General features: G+C 33.9%; 1 protein-coding gene across 1 annotated transcript in view; it reads right to left on the minus strand.

The window, feature by feature from the left end:
• Positions 1-8602: 8602 nt before the first annotated feature.
• LOC134718359 (microfibril-associated glycoprotein 4-like) overlaps positions 8603-18998 on the minus strand; it is a 29786-nt gene continuing 19390 nt past the window's right edge. The window contains exons 3-6 of the mRNA XM_063580855.1: positions 17222-17352; positions 13579-13675; positions 9287-9451; positions 8603-8912 (exon numbers count right to left, since the gene is read on the minus strand). Of these exons, the coding sequence (XP_063436925.1) occupies positions 8662-8912; positions 9287-9451; positions 13579-13675; positions 17222-17352 (644 nt within the window). The 3' untranslated portion in view covers positions 8603-8661. The remainder of the gene's footprint in view (positions 8913-9286; positions 9452-13578; positions 13676-17221; positions 17353-18998) is intronic.

Raw genomic sequence — 18998 nt, forward strand, 5'->3', positions numbered from 1 at the left:
TGCTGCCCCTGAATCGGTAATTTAAAGGAAATCTTGCTGTTTTTTGGTTATTATCTTGAATATTATTATATATAGAGATAAACTGTAAACAGCAATAATGTTTAGCAAAGTAGGATTTACTAATAAGTCAACATGACCGAAATGGTCAGTTGACCCCTTTAGGAGTTATTGCCCTTATAGTCAATTTTTAACCATTTTTCGTAAATCTTAGTTATCTTTTACAAAAATCTTCTCCTATGAAACTACTGGGCCAAATTAATCCAGACTTGGCAACAATCATCTTTGGGGTATCTTGTTTTAAAAACGTGTCCGGTGACCCTACAAACAAATCAAGATGGCCGCCACAGCTAAAAATAGAACATAGGGGTAAAATGCAGTTTTTGGCTTATAACTCAAAAACCAAAGCATTTAGAGCAAATCCGACATGGGTTTAAATTGTTTATCCGATGAAGATCTATCTGCTCTATAATTTTCAGATAAATCTGACAACCCATTGTTGGGTTGCTGCCCCTTTTAAGGTAATTTTAAGGAAATTTTGCTGTTTTTGGTCATTATCTTGAATATTTTTATAGAAAGAGATAAACTGTAAACAGCAATTATGTTCAGCAAAGTAAGATTTACAATTAAGTCAACATGACCGAAATGGTCAATTGACCCCCTAAGGAGTTATTGTCCTTTATAGTCAATTTTTAACAATTTTCATAAAATTTGTAAATTTTTATTAACATTTTCTACTGAAACTACTGGGCCAAGTTCATTATAGATAGAGATAAATGTTAGCAGCAAGACTGTTTAGTAAAGTAAGATTTACAAACACATCACCATCACCAAAACACAATTTTGTCATGAATCCATCTGCTTCCTTTGTTTAATATTCACATAGACCAAGGTGAGCGACACAGGCTCTTTGGAGCCTCTAGTTGGTCCTGTTTTCAAATTGGTCTACATTAAAGTCCAAAGGGTCCAAAATTAAACTTAGTTTGATTTTAACAAAAATTGAATTCTTGGGGTTCTTTGTATGCTGAATCCAAACATGTACTTAGATTTTTGATTATGGGCCCAGTTTTCAAGTTGGTCCAAATCAGGATCTAAAATTATTATATATTAAGTATTGTGCAATAGCAAGAAATTTTCAATTGCACAGTATTGCGTAATAGAAAGAAATTTCAATTGGACTTAAATTTCTTTGTCCAGAATAGTAGTTGAATCAACTTAAAGCAATGTTTTAAACAATATACAATGTATATTCACTTTTACTACCAACTGATAAATTAAAACAATCTTTACCATTCAGTGATAACAAGCACTTTTTTTACATTTTGATATTTTATGATGTATTTAAATGAGTGATTATTGTTGCAATTTTTCTCATTTGAAATTTCATAAATAAAAAGAAAATTTTTCAAACATTTTTTTGAGAGGATTAATATTCAACAGCATATTGAATTGCTCAAAGGCAAAACAATTTTAAGTTCATTAGACCACATTCATTCTGTGTCAGAAACCTATGCTGTGTCAACTATTTAATCACAATCCAAATTTAGAGCTGAATCCAGCTTGAATGTTGTGTCCATACTTGCCCCGGCAACCGTTCAGGGTTCAACCTCTGCGGTCGTATAAAGCTGCGCCCTGCGGAGCATATGGTTAATATTATACGAATAGATGAAGAAATTAAACATTCGTAAGAGCAAAGGAAATGCACACGCTATAAAATGAAAATAAAAACAAAGATTTTTCACCTTTCCTTTGAAGGATTTATTGAAACAAAAACATGAAATATCATTTCCTTTCAAACTGTACAATTCATTTTTCCTGATATGTAAGACCAACGTTAGCTGTGGCTTCACCCTGAGGTAATGCACAATGTAGAACATCAAATGAGATTTTTGAAGCGCCTGTCCCTTGTATTATTGCTACAATAACATCCAATTAACACCTTCAACTTTGTACACGTGTCAGACTATACAATTACACGCGCCAGAATATACAATTATTGTAAATACTTATAGTGAACACCTATTGAAAACTCAAGATTGTCATTGATTTCCTTAAATCTTCAATCAATATGCATAAACATAATAAATATCGTTAAATGAGGCAATACACTATATAAAATGATGAAAAAGATCACATTATTTTTCACCAGCCACATTTATTACTTAATTTATTTTAAAAACACCATTTGCATAAGTTTTCAATTTATCTATTACATAGTAATGCAGAATAATTAGGCAGCAACCATTTGATTTTCTTGGGGGGGCTATGGTTTTTTGTGGAGCCTGCAACTTTTGTTGCAGAAAGCTCGACATAGGGATAGTGATCTGGCGGCGGCGGCGGCGGCGTTAGCTCACTTCTTAAAAGCTTTATATTTTAGAAGGTAGAAGGCCTGGATGCTTCATACTTTGTATATATATGCCTCATGTTACGAACTTTCCGTCAGTCACATGTCCAATGTCCTTGACCTCATTTTCATGGTTCAGTGACTTCTTGAAAAAAAAGTTAAGATTTTTTGTAATGTTAAATTCTCTCTTATTATAAGTAATTGGATAACTGTATTTGGTATGTGCTTACCTTGCAAGGTCCTCATGTCTGTCAGACAGTTTTCACTTGACCTCGACCTCATTTCATGGATCAGTGAACAAGGTTAAGTTTTCGTGGTCAAGTCCATATCTCAGATATTATAAGCAATAGGTCTAGTATATTCGGTATATGGAAGGACTGTAAGGTGTACATGTCCAACTGGCAGGTGTCATCTGACCTTGACCTCATTTTCATGGGTCAGTGGTTATAGTTAAGTTTTTGTGTTTTGGTCTGTTTTTCTTATACTTTATGCAATATGTCTACTATAATTGGTGTATGGAATGATTGTTAGGTGTACATGTCTAGCTGACAGGTGTCATCTGACCTTGACTTCATTTTTTTATGGTTCAGTGGTCAAAGTTAAGTTTTTAGTTTTGGTCTATTTTTCTAATACTTTATGCTTTAGGTCAACTATATTTGGTGAATGGACATATTTTATGATCTTTATGTCGGTTATGCTGGTTTTATTTGACTTTGACCTAATTTTCACGGTCCATTGCTAAGTTTTAAGTGTTTGTGTGTTTTTCTTTATTTATAAGCAATAAGTCAAAGTCTATATTTGTTGTATTGAAGAATTGTTAGCTGTACATGTCTGCCTGGCATGGTTCATCTGACCTTGACCTCATTTTCATGGTTGATTGATCAATGTTTCCTTTTCTTTGTTAATGTTGAGTTTTATGTGACAGTTGTAATAAAGCTTTATATTTAGGTCTATCAAGATAGTATCAAAAATTAGTAAAGAAGGCGAGACATTTCAGTGTGTGCACTCTTGTTTTGGAAACAAAGTTTGTTTCCAGTTTTTTAAGAAAATGAAGATAAAATAATTTGTTTTTGATTCTGAGAAAAAAAAAATTGTTTGTTTCACCCCCAGCTGCCACTATATGTAATGCTAAAATTGAAAGAAAAAAATTGTTTTCGACTTGTTGCGAAAAAAAAATTGTCCAGAAAAAAAACCATAGACCCCCCCCCCCCCCCCCCCCCCAGAAAATCAAATGGTTGCTGCCTTAGATATCAAGTCGACGACATGGGTATCTATCAAGTAGGATGTAGAAAATGCATAACCTCTGATTTAAAATAAAAAATTACCACCGACGGAGAACAAATCAATCTATTAGTTCAGTAATTTTCGTGTCTGCCCTTCAAATAATTGACTCAAGAAAAAAATCCAAAAAATGGGTAACAATTGTATCAAAAAGAGAAAATCGAGTGCATCTTTTTATGTAAGAGCGTGTTTGAGGTGTATATTTTGTCGTTAAAACGTACAAAGCAAGAGTATTTGATATATCATCTCGCTTCAGATTCTATCATTGTTATATATCAAAGCTACAGGTTGACTTTATAACATAAAAAAATCGGTGACATCCCATTAGTCCGACAACCATTATTCCGACAGCCCATTACTCCGACAGCCCACTATTCTGACAGCCCATTACTCCGACAGCCCATTATTCCGACAACCCATTACTCCGACAGCCCATTATTCCGACAATGCGTTTTTCTTATGTGTATTGGTAAATTTTCTTTAAAAATACCAACTCCGTTCTTTATGATATGGTGGTTGTCCGTCTTAATTACAACTACTTTTTCCTTGCGGGATATTTGTCTCAGTACATTGGAGTTAATCCAAATGCTTATGGCAACTGCTCAGTCTTTACCCACGTCCCATATTCGTTTTAAGTGTAAAGGTACTTTATCTATCTTAATATTTCGTTGTTTGTGTGTCCACTATCAGTATGTGCTGTTCTAGTTCGCTATTTTTTCGCATGTGTGTCTCGATCTACCTTCTTTATAGAAAAGAAGATGTGGTATGATTGCAAATAACACAACCATCAACAAGAGACCAACATGACACAGACATTAACAACTATAGGTCACCGTACGGCCATCAACAATGAGAAAACATGTACATCCGACAACAAAAAGACACTAGGAACATATCTGAGAGTATTCGGAGTTATCTGAAAGCACTGTAGTTCAAAGCCACTAACAACTAATAAAAAAATCATGCATCTAAGACTTAACTAGATCTTCGGCTCCCCCTTTTCGCGTATCAGGGGAGTGATGTTTTTCCCACTATTAACTACATATTAAATAAATATATCGGAGTTTGATGACACTACCCGCCCTCTTTGGTCGCAACGGAAATGGGGAATGTGTCAAAGAGACAACAACCCGACCAAATAAAAAAAACAACAGCAGAAGGTCACCAACAGGTCTTCAATGTAGCGAGAAATTTCCGCACCCGGAGGCGTCCTTCAGCTGGCCCCTAAACAAATATATACTAGTTCATTGATAATGAACGCCATACTAATTTCCAAATTGTACAAAAGAAACTAAAATTTAAATAATACAAGACTAACAAAGGCCAGAGGCTCTTGACTTGGGACAGGCGCAAAAATGCGGCGGGATTAATGTTTGTGAGATGTCAACCCTCCCCCTATACCTCTAACCAATGTAGAAAAGTAAACGCATAACAATACGCACATTAAAATTCAGTTCAAGAGAAGTCCGAGTCTGATGTCAGAAGATGTGACAAAAGAAAATAAACAAAATGACAATAATACATAAATAACAACAGCCTACTAGCAGTTAACTGACATGCCAGCTCCAGACTTCAATTAAACTGACTGAAAGATTATGATTTCATCATATGAACATCAGGAACAATCCTTCCGGTTAGGGGTTTAGTATCAAGCATTTTTCAAGAAGAAGAAAAAGATTTAGATATTATTGATTTTAAGAAAGGTAGGTAATATGTTAATTCACAGTCGGTGCTATTCCATTACATTAAGAATTGAAAATGCTTGATACTAAAAAAATCGTTTTGTACAGCTGGTAAAGTTGAGGATGGCAGTTATTTTTCAATCGAATGCTCACTTCATATTAATTTGTGGATGGAAGTCTTTCACCATATTTCTAGCACATGTAAGAACTTTAAAAAGTAAGATAAATAAGATAAATTTTGTTAACACAAGAAAACTTTACTATTATGGGGGAAAATGATGATAACATTCAATTTGTTAGTTCTTTTGAAATATGGAGTACAAGTCTTGATACTGACTGTTATTTGATATCAATGTGTTAGTTTTTTTTTTCTATTTTGTCTGGGCTCCGATTGTGACCGAGGCTTATAGGGCTATAAAGATAATTATATCATATTAGTATTGTAATGTCTTAATGTCATGAATGTTATCCCAATCATTAGACCGCCCTTTCGAAAAAGTGGGGGTGGACTGTTTTACCTCTGTCTGTCGTACCGTCTAACCGTCCATCCGTCAGGTCGTCCGTCCGTCCCATAAATACTTTCGTTCCATCTTTTTCTTGAACTACAGTACAAGGATTTCTGAAAGGTTTTTTGAAGTCGGCTATGGCGTGTGATACTTTTTCAAATTCATTACTTATTACATGTAACAGCCAAGTTGAAAATTGTCGTCACATTTTTCTCAGGAACTACAAGAAATTATTTCTGAAATTTGATTTCCATATTTATATAAGTCAGTTATACTGTGTGATGCTTTTCAGATTCACAACTCAAACACTTCCTGTCTACCGAAATGTTTTGGCGGGGGTGTCATCAATAGCTCGTACCATCAATGGTTGTTCTTGATTTATATGCTCCTTAAGATCCTTTAATTTGGAAAATGACCTATTCTTTTCTGTTTTATTCTATATACAGATTTCGAATTGAGTATTTATAGAAAGTATTCGAACTAACTTAGCCTCATGTTATATAATATTATACGGGATTATTTCTTAAAATATGTTATTACATATCTAAACGTAATAATACAGACAGACACATTTTATTTTCCCCTGATACCATAAGTGTCGGACTTATGGGTTGTCGGAGTTTTGGGCTGTCGGAGCAATGGGCTGTCGGAGCAATGGGTTGTCGGACTAATGGGTTGTCGGACCAATGGGCTGTCGGACTAATGGCGTGTAACCAAAAAATCACAGTACGAAAAGATGAAATATATGGGTCAAGTGATATACCTAGATCTAATGAATCACAAAAACAGAGTAAGTGTGTTCGAAGAGCTATTTTTTTAATACAATTACTTGACGACAGTCTTTTAAATTGGATGATGAAAATGCATATATTCGAAGAAATATCTTTTGTGTGTGATAAACTAGGGTCTATAATCTTCAACCACTGAAATGTTTTAGTCCGCCCTTCCACGAAATATTTAATTATATAGATTTTTTTTCAATGTTTAAGAATTTTCGAAAATTCCACCTGACAACCGATTAGACAATAGTTTTAATTTGAATCAATGCAGATAAGATCATTAACTGATGCTCATTAGCTAGTAGATATATTTGTCTTTTAAAATACAACTGACATTTAAGGATCGTAATGGTGCTATGTGAATAAATTTATCGGTTTTCAAGAGCAAAATTGTCAGCGCGTCATCCCTACAATGGCTTCCATTTCTACGATTGTGAAAAAATTAACTGGCGTAATAGGGAGATAATTTTGACGAAGTAGAATCCTGACTGTATAGATGCCAGATGACGCACGCCTCCGGGTACGGCATTTTTTGCTGTATTGAAGACCCTTTGGTGCCCTCTTTTGTTTTCTGCTCTTATGTCGGGTTGTTGTCTCTTTGACACATTCCCCATTTCCATTATCAATTCAATTATTATTATTATAATTATTAGTAGTGGTGGTAGTAACATTGCACCATGAGAGATGCAGCTTCGACAATCAGAACTTGAAAAGTGTAAAAAGTTCATGAAATTGTTCTTGAAAAGTTGTATACAGTTTCTGTTGTCTTTGAACCTTTTCTGACCGCCCTAAGTTCTGCGCCTATTCAATAACTAAGGTGTATTAATACTGCATGTTTTGTTTGCATTATTTTTATTCGTTTTCTCTTCAAATAAAATTGGGGCCCTGGGGGGACATTATTTATTCAAGGAAATTACTTTTGCAAACTTCAGTTGTTTTAATATATATATGTCATTTGGTCTCTGGTGGATAGTTGTCTCATTGCCAATTATACCACATTTTCTTACTTTTATCATTTTTAGAAATACCAAAGTATTCCACGTACTATATATATATAGTTGGAATATTACCAAAAGAGTTCCTGAACATCCCTGTGTCATGGTAACTTAATATTTAGAGGTAACACATGGTGGTTTATAGATTTACAGGTCAATTTACAAATTATTTACAGTTTCTAAAAACGTGAATATTTTTGTTACGAATCAGTTCTCTCAGATATCACAATGATTATGTGGTCTGCGTTGTTGTTAGTATTGGCGGTAAACAATTCTAAACATTGGCTAAAGGTATAGGGGGAGAGTTGAGATCTCAACAAACATGTTATACCCCGCCGCGTTTTTGTGCCTGTCCCATGCCAGGAGCCTCTGGCTCTGACCTTTGTTAATCTTGTGTGATTTTTAATTTGAATTCATTATCACTGAACTAGAACGCATATTTTTTTGTTTATCGACCAGCTGAAGCACTCCTCCGGGTGCATTATTATCTTGTTGTATTGAAGACCAATTGGTGGTCTTCGGTTGTTATCTATCTGCCATTTTGTCAGTTTGTTATCTCTTTGACACACTCCCCATTTCCATTTTCAATTTTAAGTGTTGTTGTTTTATGAAATAATTGTAAGATGAACATGTCTGACCTAGATCTGATCCTCATGGATCTTTAAAATGTTAAGTTTTTGTGATACTTGTAGGTACACCTTTATCTTAAAGGTTTTCAACATAAAATTAATGGTCAGTAAAACAGGCGAGACATTTCAGCATGTGCACTTTTCGCTCTAGTTACAATTTATAGTGAATATACGCTGTAAGCCCAGTCTGACGGCAAATGCATCCGTTTTCATTAACCACCAAAGTATTCAATAAGAACCAAAAGTAATCAATTGCACAGTTTTACAAGAGATATTTCCTTCAACAATGAGCAAATATCATATCGCAAAGTCTTGGACGACTGAGTATATCTAAAGATTAATAACAAAACAGATAATCATTTGATAAATGTATTCAGTTTTTAGGTCCATCAATCTAGGTTTTCGGATCATCTTATAAACCGGATCATCTTATGACCTTCGGATCATCTTATGACCTTCGGATCATCATGGTTGTTGTCTTTAGTGAGTAGTAATAACCCTTCCAATGATCCCAGTTTATACCATCAGCAAACGATTTGTGGCTTCCTTTATGGTAGAGGCCATTCAAATTGCTCGAGTGGCATGCACCATACCACCACCCACCCTTATACTTCTCAGCACAGTTCTCGCCAGATATGTCTTGGTCTTTATCCATCGTTGAAAATCTGTTCCCATTTTGGGACCTCTTCATAGAATCACCTGTATGGTATAAACGAAATTTTTCAAAAACAAAAATGATTATGTTCAACATCCATGACATATTTGCCGGTTTTTGTTCATTGTCAGCTGTTTGTTCACAACATATGAGTTTGAATATCCGTATCTTAAGCCTTTCTTTTACAGATTATGAGATAAATATGCGTAGAAACAATTGTGTGATACATATGTACTACTACTTTCATTTTGTATGTTCTTTCGGACTGCAATTTGTTAGTTTGAGTATTTGAATATATTTTAAGAATCAAATGTTTCTATATACTTTAATAGTACTAATTTTTAAAGTGGTTATAACATTGACGATGCGCACATTTTACATATGTAGGTATTATTATAATAAAAGAGGCCTCTATTACCTGCATCTCCGGAATATCCATTGATGTCTAATTTATATCCTGAACTTTCACTTCCGACTGAGAATTTGCTATAAACAGCATGTCTTCTACTGTTACCAAAGTCTGACATGTCAATCCTGAGCATGTAATTTCCTTGTGAGGTCAGCTGATGCAAGTGTTCATTTCCTACAAAATAAACAGAATCATTGTAAATCAATAGAGTCTCGATTCTTAACAGAAAGAGAACTTAACTGAGAGAACCATGGACCTTCTGTAGTCCAAATAATTATAACGTCTTGTAAGGATATTATACAAAGAAAAAAGTATAAAAGCCTTTCAAGACTTCACATGCAATTATTTGGACTTGGACCTTCGACAGAAAACTAAACAATCCTGGCCAATTAGGAAGTAGATAGATACAGCCACGTGCAGGGGTCGAACTTACAGTTTATAACTATTTACTATAGTGACACAATTTTTGAAAGTTAATAGAAACAAACAAAATTGCAATTTTCTTCTCAATTACGAGGTGTTTTATTTTAAAAACACCATTTGCATAAGTTTTCAATTTATGTAGTTCATAGTCAAACAGAACAATTAGATATCAAGTCGACGACATGGGTATGTTTCAAGTTGGATGACAAAAATGCATAACCACCGATTTTTTGGAAAATATTACCACGGACGGAAAACATATCAATCCATAAGTTCAGTAATTTTCGTGTCTGCCCTTCCATTATGTGACAAGAAACAAATCCAAACAACAATGTGTCCACAGTACACGGATGCCCCACTCGCATTATCATTTTTTTTATGTTTAGTGGACAGTGAAATTGGAATAAATTCTCTAATTTGGCATTAAAATTAGAATGATATTATCAAAGGGAACATGTATACTAAGTTTCAAGTTGATTGGACTTCTACTTTATCAAAAACTACCTTGACCAAAAACTTTAACCTGAAATTTGCACTATCTTTTTCTATGTTCAGTGAACCGTAAAATTGGGGTCAAAACTCTAATATGGCATTAAAATTAGAAAGATCATATCATAGGGCACATGTATACTAAGTTGCAAGTTGATTGGACTTCAACTTCATCAAAAACTACCTTGACCAAAAACTTTAACCTGAAGCGGGACAGACGGACGATCAGACGGACGGACGGACGGACGAACAGACGAACGGACGAACGGACGCACAGACCAGAAAACATAATGCCCCTCTACTATCGTAGGTGGGGCATAAAAATGGGTAACAATTGTATCGAAAAGAGAAAATCGAGTGCACCTTTTTATGTTAGGGCGTGTTTGAGTTGAGTATTTTGTCGTGATATCGTACAAAGTAAGAATATTTCATACATCGTCTCGCTTCAGATTCTATCATTTTTGTCGAGCCTTCGACTTTAGTCGAAAAAGCGAGACTAAGCGATCCTACATTCCGTCGTCGGCGTCGTCGTCGGCGGCGTCCACAAATATTCACTCTGTGGTTAAAGTTTTTGAAAGTTTAATAACTTTCTTAAACTATACTGGATTTTTACTAAACTTGGACAGAAGCTTGTTTATCATCACAAGATAGTATCCAGAAGTAAATTTTGTAAAAATAAAATTCCATTTTTTCCGTATTTTACTTATAAATGGACTTAGTTTTTTCTGGGGGGAAACATAGCATTCACTCTGTGGTTAAAGTTTTTAGAATTTTAATAACTTTCTTAAACTATCCTGGGCTTGTACCAAACTTGGACAGAAGCTTGTTTATGATCATAAGATAGTATCCAGAAGTATATTTTGTAAAAAAAATAATTCTTTTTTTTTCATATTTTACTTTTAAATGGACTTAGTTTTTCTGCGGGGAAACATTACATTCACTCTGTGGTTAAATTTTTAAAAATTTTAATAACTTTCTTAAACTATCCTGGGTTTGTACCAAACTTGGACAGAAGCTTGTTTATGATCATAAGATAGTATCCAGAAGTAAATTTTGTAAAAAAAAATAATTCTTTTTTTTCATATTTTACTTTTAAATGGACTTAGACCGTTGGTTTTCCCGTTTGAATGGTTTTACACTAGTAATTTTGGGGCCCTTTATAGCTTGTTGTTCGGTTTGAGCCAAGGCTCCGTGTTGAAGGCCGTACTTTAACCTATAATGGTTTATTTTTTAAATTGTTATTTGGATGGAGAGTTGTCTCATTGGCACTCACACCACATCTTCCTATATCTATTAGTTTTTCTGCGGGGAAACATTACATTCACTCTGTGGTTAAGTTTTTAAATTTTAATAACTTTCTTAAACTATCCTTGGTTTGTACCAAACTTGGACAGAAGCTTATTTCTGTTCATAAGATAGTATCCAGAAGTAAATTTTGTAAAAAGATAACTCCATTTTTTCTGTATTTTACTTTTAAATGGACTTAGATTTTCTTCCAGTTAACATTACATACAGTCTGCAGTTAAAGTTTTTAAAACATTTATTAGATTCATTAACTAGCCTAGATATTTACCAAACTTGGACAGAAGGTTCCTACAATTATAAGATAGTATCAAGAGGAATATTTTTATTGATATTTTTCCTCATTGTTGTTGAGCCTGCGATTTACAGCAAAAGTAGGCGAGACACTGGGTTCCGCGGAACCCTTACAAATTTTTATATATTAAAGCTACAGGTTGACGTTATAACACAAAAAAATCACAGTACTAAAAGATGAAATATATGGGTCATGTGAAATACCTATCTAAGGAGTCACAAAAACAGAGAAGGTGTATTCGAATAGCTATTTTTTTACTGAAAATACTTGACGACAGTCTTTCAAGTTGGATGATGAAAATGCATATCTTCGAAAAACTCGATTTTTTTGTGTGTGATAACTAGAGTGTATAGTCTTCATACACTAAAAAAATCTAGTCTGCCCTTCCACGAAATATCTAATAAGATATTTTTTTTAAATGTTTATGAATTTTCGAAATTTCCACCTGACAATCGATCAGGCATAAGTTTTAAGTTCACCCAATGCAGAAAAGATTATAAACTGATGCTCATTAGCTAGTAGATATATTTGTCTTTAAAAATACAACTGACATATAAGGATCGTAATGGTGCAATGTATATAAATTAATCGGTTTCCAAGAGCAAAATTGGTAGCGCGACATCCCTACAATGGCTTCCGTTTCTACAATTGTGAAAATGAACTGGCGTAATGGGGAGATAATTTTGACGAAGTAGGATCCTGACTGAGTAGAGCTATTGAAACCACTTGGCGATCGTGACCCAGAAACATGAATTTGTTTAGTTTGTTACCTAACCAGTGTTCTCCTTTTGCGTTACCAACCCTTTACCAAACCAGTGTTCTCCTTTCATGTTATTAAAACTTTACCGAACTAGTGTTCTCCTTTCACGTTACAATAACCTTACCTAACTAATGTTCTCCTTTCATGTTATCAAAACCTTACCCAACCAGTGTTCTCAAAACTTTACAGAACCAGTGTTTTCCTCTCATAATATCAAAACCTTACCTAACCACTGTTCTTCTTTCATAATACCAAACCCTTACTTATTTTTTGTCTATCTGATGAATTAAGCCATTTTCAACTGATTTTTATAGTTCGTTCTTATGTTGTACTGTTATACCACTGTCCCAGGTTAAGGGAGAGGATTGGGATCCCGCTAACATGTTTAACCCCGCCACATTATTTATGTATGTGCCTGTCCCAAGTCAGGAGCCTGTAATTCAGTGGTTGTCGTTTGTTTATGTGTTACATATTTGTTTTTCGTTCATTTTTTTACATAAATAAGGCCGTTAGTTTTCTCGCTTGAATTGTTTTACATTGTCTTATCGGGGCCTTTTATAGCTGACTGTATGCGGTATGGGCTTTGCTCATTGTCGAAGGCCGTACGGTGACCTATAATTGTTAATGTTTGTGTCATTTTGGTCTTTTGTGGATAGTTGTCTCATTCGCAATCATACACCATCTTCTTTTTTATATTAACCAGTGTTCATAAAACCAAAACCTTACCGAAACAGTTTTCTCCTTTCATGTAAAAAACAAAACCCTACATAAACAGTGTCCTCTTTTTATTTTACAAAAACCTTTCATAACCAGTGTTCTCCTTTTATAATACAAAAAGCTTACCTAACCAGTGTTTTCCGTTCATCTTGCAAAAACCTTACCTAACTGGTGTTCTCTTTCATGTTGCAAAATCCTTACCTAACCAGTGTTCTCCTTTCATAGTACGTCAGCCTTACTAAACCATTATTTTCCTTTCAAGTTACAAAAATATTATTTCACCAGTGTTCTCCTTTCATGTTGCAAAAAACTTACCTAACCAGTGTTCTCCTTTCATGTTACCAAATCCCCGTTTATACGAGTCCCAGTCTCGAAAGAAATTGATGTGGCCATTCATTCTTCGCTGAATCACCTAAACATAAACATAGATATAGGAAGATGTGGTGTGAGTGCCAATGAGACAACTCTCCATCCAAATAACAATTTAAAAATTAAACCATTATAGGTTAAAGTACGGCCTTCAACACGGAGCCTTGGCTCACACCGAACAACAAGCTATAAAGGGCCCCAAAATTACTAGTGTAAAACCATTCAAACGGGAAAACCAACGGTCTAATCTATATAAACAAAACGAGAAACGAGAAACACGTATATATTACATAAACAAACGACAACTACTGTACATCAGATTCCTGACTTAGGACAGGTGCAAACATTTGCAGCGGGATTAAACGTTTTAATGGGCCCAAACCTTCTCCCTTTTTCTGAAACAATAGCATAACATCACAACATATAAAAACATACGATAAAATATCAATTAGCAGACTTAACTCAATCAAAAAACGTATGATTACACAAAGAACGAATAAATTTGATCTGCGATATCTGAATACAAATGCACAGTTAATTAAATATTAGAGACAAACAGGCTATCAAACAAATTCAAACACACTGAGAAATATTTAACCAATCAATGTTCACTTTAGAAAAAAACCGTTTTTTTGTAATCTTGAAGTTTATACAAATGTTGTAAGAATAAGTGAAAAATTGAAGATATTACAAATAATCAAAGCTGGTATACAGCCAAGATCCATATAAATAAAAAATGACAAAAAAGCATTATAAACAGTATCAACAGGTCGAATTAACAAGAAAATACGATTTGAGAGTACTCGCAGTTACTGACAGCTAGTTAAAAGCCAAAACCAATTAATAGTAAAAAATCATGCATCAGAGACTAAACGATAAACAGACAGTCCATAATATCATATCGACGGTCATACAAATGTACATTAACAGGCAGTTCCATAGCAATTATATTGACGGTCAAACATAAAAGTGCATTCTTATTGGATCGCATCACGGTTTACCTGGTCCGTCACTATTTACAATTTACTACCTGTCCATCCGCCGCCTTTCTTCTCCATTTCAAAGAAAACATTAAAACCGGAAGTCCTCTCAGAACAAATCTTTTATTATACCTGGTCCAACTATCTACAATTTACCTACCGCCCACCCGCCGCCATTCTTCTCCATTTGACAGAAAATATTGAAACCGGAAGTCCTGTCAGGGCAAATCTTTGATATCACCAGATCCAACTATCTAAAATTTACCTACCTTTCATCCGTCCATCCGTCACTATTCTTCTCGATTTCACAGAAAACATTAAAACCGGAAGTTCTGTCAGGATAAATCGTTGTGACGTTAAGCACGTTATTGCGTCAATGCCGTGAAATGCGACAGAGCAATTTGATAAATAGCTCTTCTATGAAAACTAACTAGTTCAGCTTTATGAAATTTATATCCATAGATTAGGCAGGTATTACTGTTTCCAAAAATATCAAAAATATTCTTTAACTTTTCATAATAGTTTCAAATAATGATACAAATATTACCAAAACGTCAAAAATATGCGTGGCAGACGTAACAAATTATTCGCAAAATAACTTTTGCGGGAATTTTTGTGGTCTAATAAAAAGTTTAAAATCCGCGAAAATTCGCATGAATGATAAACGTCTAATATAATTTATGACGCCATTGCTGTTTTTTGTGTTGGTCGAACGGTAAAAAAATATTTTTTCAAAAACGAATATTCCTCGCCATGGTCAGGTTTCTAAAAATGGTAAATTATCAAACTTTATCGCTTTTTAAAATATCAGATGATATAAAATTTTGGTTTTATAAATTATTCCTACAAATGTGCTTAGATAGACCATTTCAAATCCGGAATTTTACAGCACTCGCATCACAAATAAAAACGCATTGACCTCGGGAAAATGTCTTGCAAGATTGTCCAATATCGAATTTCGCCGCTTTTTACAAAAACACTGTCAGTTTCAACGTAATTTTATTAAGTATTCAATTTGTAGCATATAAAACAGTGCTTTTTCGTAATTGTGCTTTCACCCCACAATACGATAACATACTTTTTGATAAGCTGTTAAGTCGAAATGACTTCGTTTTTTAACAAATCAAATGTCTTGCAAGTTTGTCCACTGAGCAATTTTCTTACGTTTTGAACGTTTTCGATTCGGGACGCTATACATATATATGTTTTCAAATTATTTCTAAAAGTTTGTTCTTTGTTTTGGTATTAAACACCACATCATGTATAAGCGACATTTGTTGTATTTTATTGACCTGTCATCAAAGGTAGGAGAAGCCGGATATCAGGCGACCTAAGTTAAAATAGTTGCAATAACTGTCGATTAGGATCGGAGTCGGACAAATCTCGCCACGAGCGTATCTTAAAATTACCATGCTTTTTATCACTTTATATAAGCTCATTAGGCCAATCATCCTCCTAGGCCATCGAATTCGAAAGCAGTTCGTATTATCATATGATATATGAACAATATTTCATTGTTTTTAAAGAACAAATACGGTTCGATTTTATGTTTTAAGATTAGAGGACAAAACAAAATAACCAAATTACAAATTTCGAAAATAGATAGAATCATAGAAACCACGATAAGAACTGCAATATATAAAATTAGTTATAATTAAATAGAAAATGAATAATTATCTAAAATGAAATAAAAACCATATGGTAATTTGTCAATAAATAGGTAAAATATTAATTACAGAACAAAAGAATTTCATATCCGAGACAGAGGGAATTAAATATTGTAAAGAGATAAAGAAACTAAAAAGAAAAGAGCAAAAAAATAAAAGTTACAATAAATATAAAGAAAAATACAACACAAGCCAAATCCGAAGTCCGAAAAGTTCATTTGCTTGCGTATCTACCAGTAGCAAATATTTCATACATATTCAAGACTTTGAAGTATCCATATCGATCAAAAATGATTACAATCAAAACGAACAAAGTATACTCGATTACCGACGTAAAACGTCAAATTTTGACGTTACCAATTGGGACGCAATATCGTGCGTAACGTCTATATGTTACCATGTCCGTCAATATCTACAATTTACTTACCGTCCGATCGTCATTATTCTTCTCCATTTAACAGAAAACATTAAAACCGGAAGTCCTGTCAGGATAAATCGTTATATTACCTGGTCCGTCACTATCTTTAATTTACTTATCGTTTATCCGGCTGCCATTCTCCATTTCACAGAAAACATTGAAACTTAAGTCCTGTCGGGATAAATCGTTATATTACCAGGTCCAAATATATACAATTTATTCACCGTCTGACCGTCATTATTCTTCTTTATTTCACAGAAAACACTGAAACCGGAAGTCCTGGTCCAACTATTTACAATTTACCTACCGTCCATCCGCCGCCATTCTTCTACATTTGACAGAAAACATTGAAACCGGAAGTCCTGTCAGGATAAATCGGTATACAACCTGGTCCAACTTTCTACAACTTACTCACCGTCCAACCTCTGCCATTCTTCTCTATTTCACAGAAAACATTGAAACCGGAAGTCCTGCCAGGATAAATCTTGTATATTACCTGGTCCAACTATCTACAATTTACTCACCGTCCAACCACCACCATTCTTCTCCATTTCACAGAAAACTTTGAAACCGGAAGTCCTGCCAGGATAAATCTTGTATATTCCACTTTTACATGTTGATTTGTCCAAGTCACTACAGTCAAATGGTTTCTTGACTACAATAAAGTATAAAGTATTATACTGAATACTGTGATTGATTTATGCTGCATAAACGGCTATTATAGTGAGATTATCATATAAAAAGTTATTAAATTAACGAAATTTCAAATCAAGATATATCAAACAATTTTATAAACATTTGTAATGCAAACTTATTTTTTCATGACTGTTAAAGGCGAGTGGCATTAACCATACACGATTATGTTAATCCATCCACCTCACTTACATAAGAAAAACAAGTATCTTCTTTTTGTATATATAGAAACGTCGCACGCTACTGGTGTTACTTTGGTGAAATCACGGACAAGACACATTCATCTTAATAATTTTTAAACATAAACAATGATATTATAAAGTGTTGCATATCATTTTAAAGCTTTTAAACTCTTCTTTCAGATTATTGCAATTTTGTATATGTAACAGACCATTTTCATTAATTAGAACTCAATAAAACCTCTATTTTGCAATATGATTTCCTTGCCCCGCGTTACACTTTTAGTTTTGTGAAATTCTGAATACCGTAAAAAACTTATAATCTGTTTTACAAAACGATATAAAAGTTTGTTTAGAACAAGCAATTTATAAGTGGGCGATGACGTAATGTCGATTTTTCTCTCTCGAAAAGACGGAAATATAAGAAAAAGGGATCAAGATGATACAAATAATGTGTCCCATGCACGAAAGGTTGCCGTAATTTTTTTTAAATTGTCCCAAAAAGGGAATTCCAGAGCAATTCCCATGGAAGTAAATAATTCGTATACTAAAATTTTGTACAAAGATCACACTTTCGCCTCATGCAATAATCACGAAATTTTAAAACAAATTCTTTTTATTCGAGTTGATTAGCAATGTCCGACATTTTGTCCCCTTCCAACCAAATTAAACGTAGGGTTTCGTTTTCTGTGTTTTCATGATGTTTATTTAATACAGTGCCATTCGCTACATTATTTTTTTTTAATGGATAAAAGTACAAAAAATTATCTCTATTTTGATATTAAATTCCCATAAATTAAATCTAAATTACGAGATATCAGATAAATCTAAAATGTCCGATACAATGTCCCCACATACGATTTTGACGTTATTTAATAAAATATGCTTCTAACGTTCCGTCTAATCGTCATGATTGCAGTTTTCACAGACGATTTGGAATACGGCTATTTTATTTTGTTGCTTAATAAGAAAACTTTAAAATTAATGTTTTATTTTGAAGCTCTATCGATTCACAAAGAAAGGGTGGGGGAGAGATTTCCTCGCGGAACTGAAGTGAATAATATAATAGTCGAATCCGCTATAATACAAATTAATAGAAAAAAAAAGCTATAATAATTGTTCCCGCTAATTCCCTTGCATATATTCAAGTTGTGCAGAACTTCCATGCTAGATATGGCGTAGTCCTTTTGCCTTGACATCTTGACATTATTGAGTGCAAAAATGAATGCATTTGCAGTGCATAGTTTATCCATAAAAAAGAAATCGATTGCCCTTATAATTAAAATGTACTAGAGCATACTGAATTAAAGTATATAACTATGCGAAAGCCTTATTCAAATATATGTATTGTCATCTGATAAAGTCATGCCGATTTTAAGATACACAGTTTTCTCTGCTTTCAAATCTTTCTGTATGAACCCGTCGAACT

The sequence above is a fragment of the Mytilus trossulus genome, chromosome 5, assembly GCF_036588685.1.
Source record: "Mytilus trossulus isolate FHL-02 chromosome 5, PNRI_Mtr1.1.1.hap1, whole genome shotgun sequence".
NCBI classification, from domain to species: domain Eukaryota; kingdom Metazoa; phylum Mollusca; class Bivalvia; order Mytilida; family Mytilidae; genus Mytilus; species Mytilus trossulus.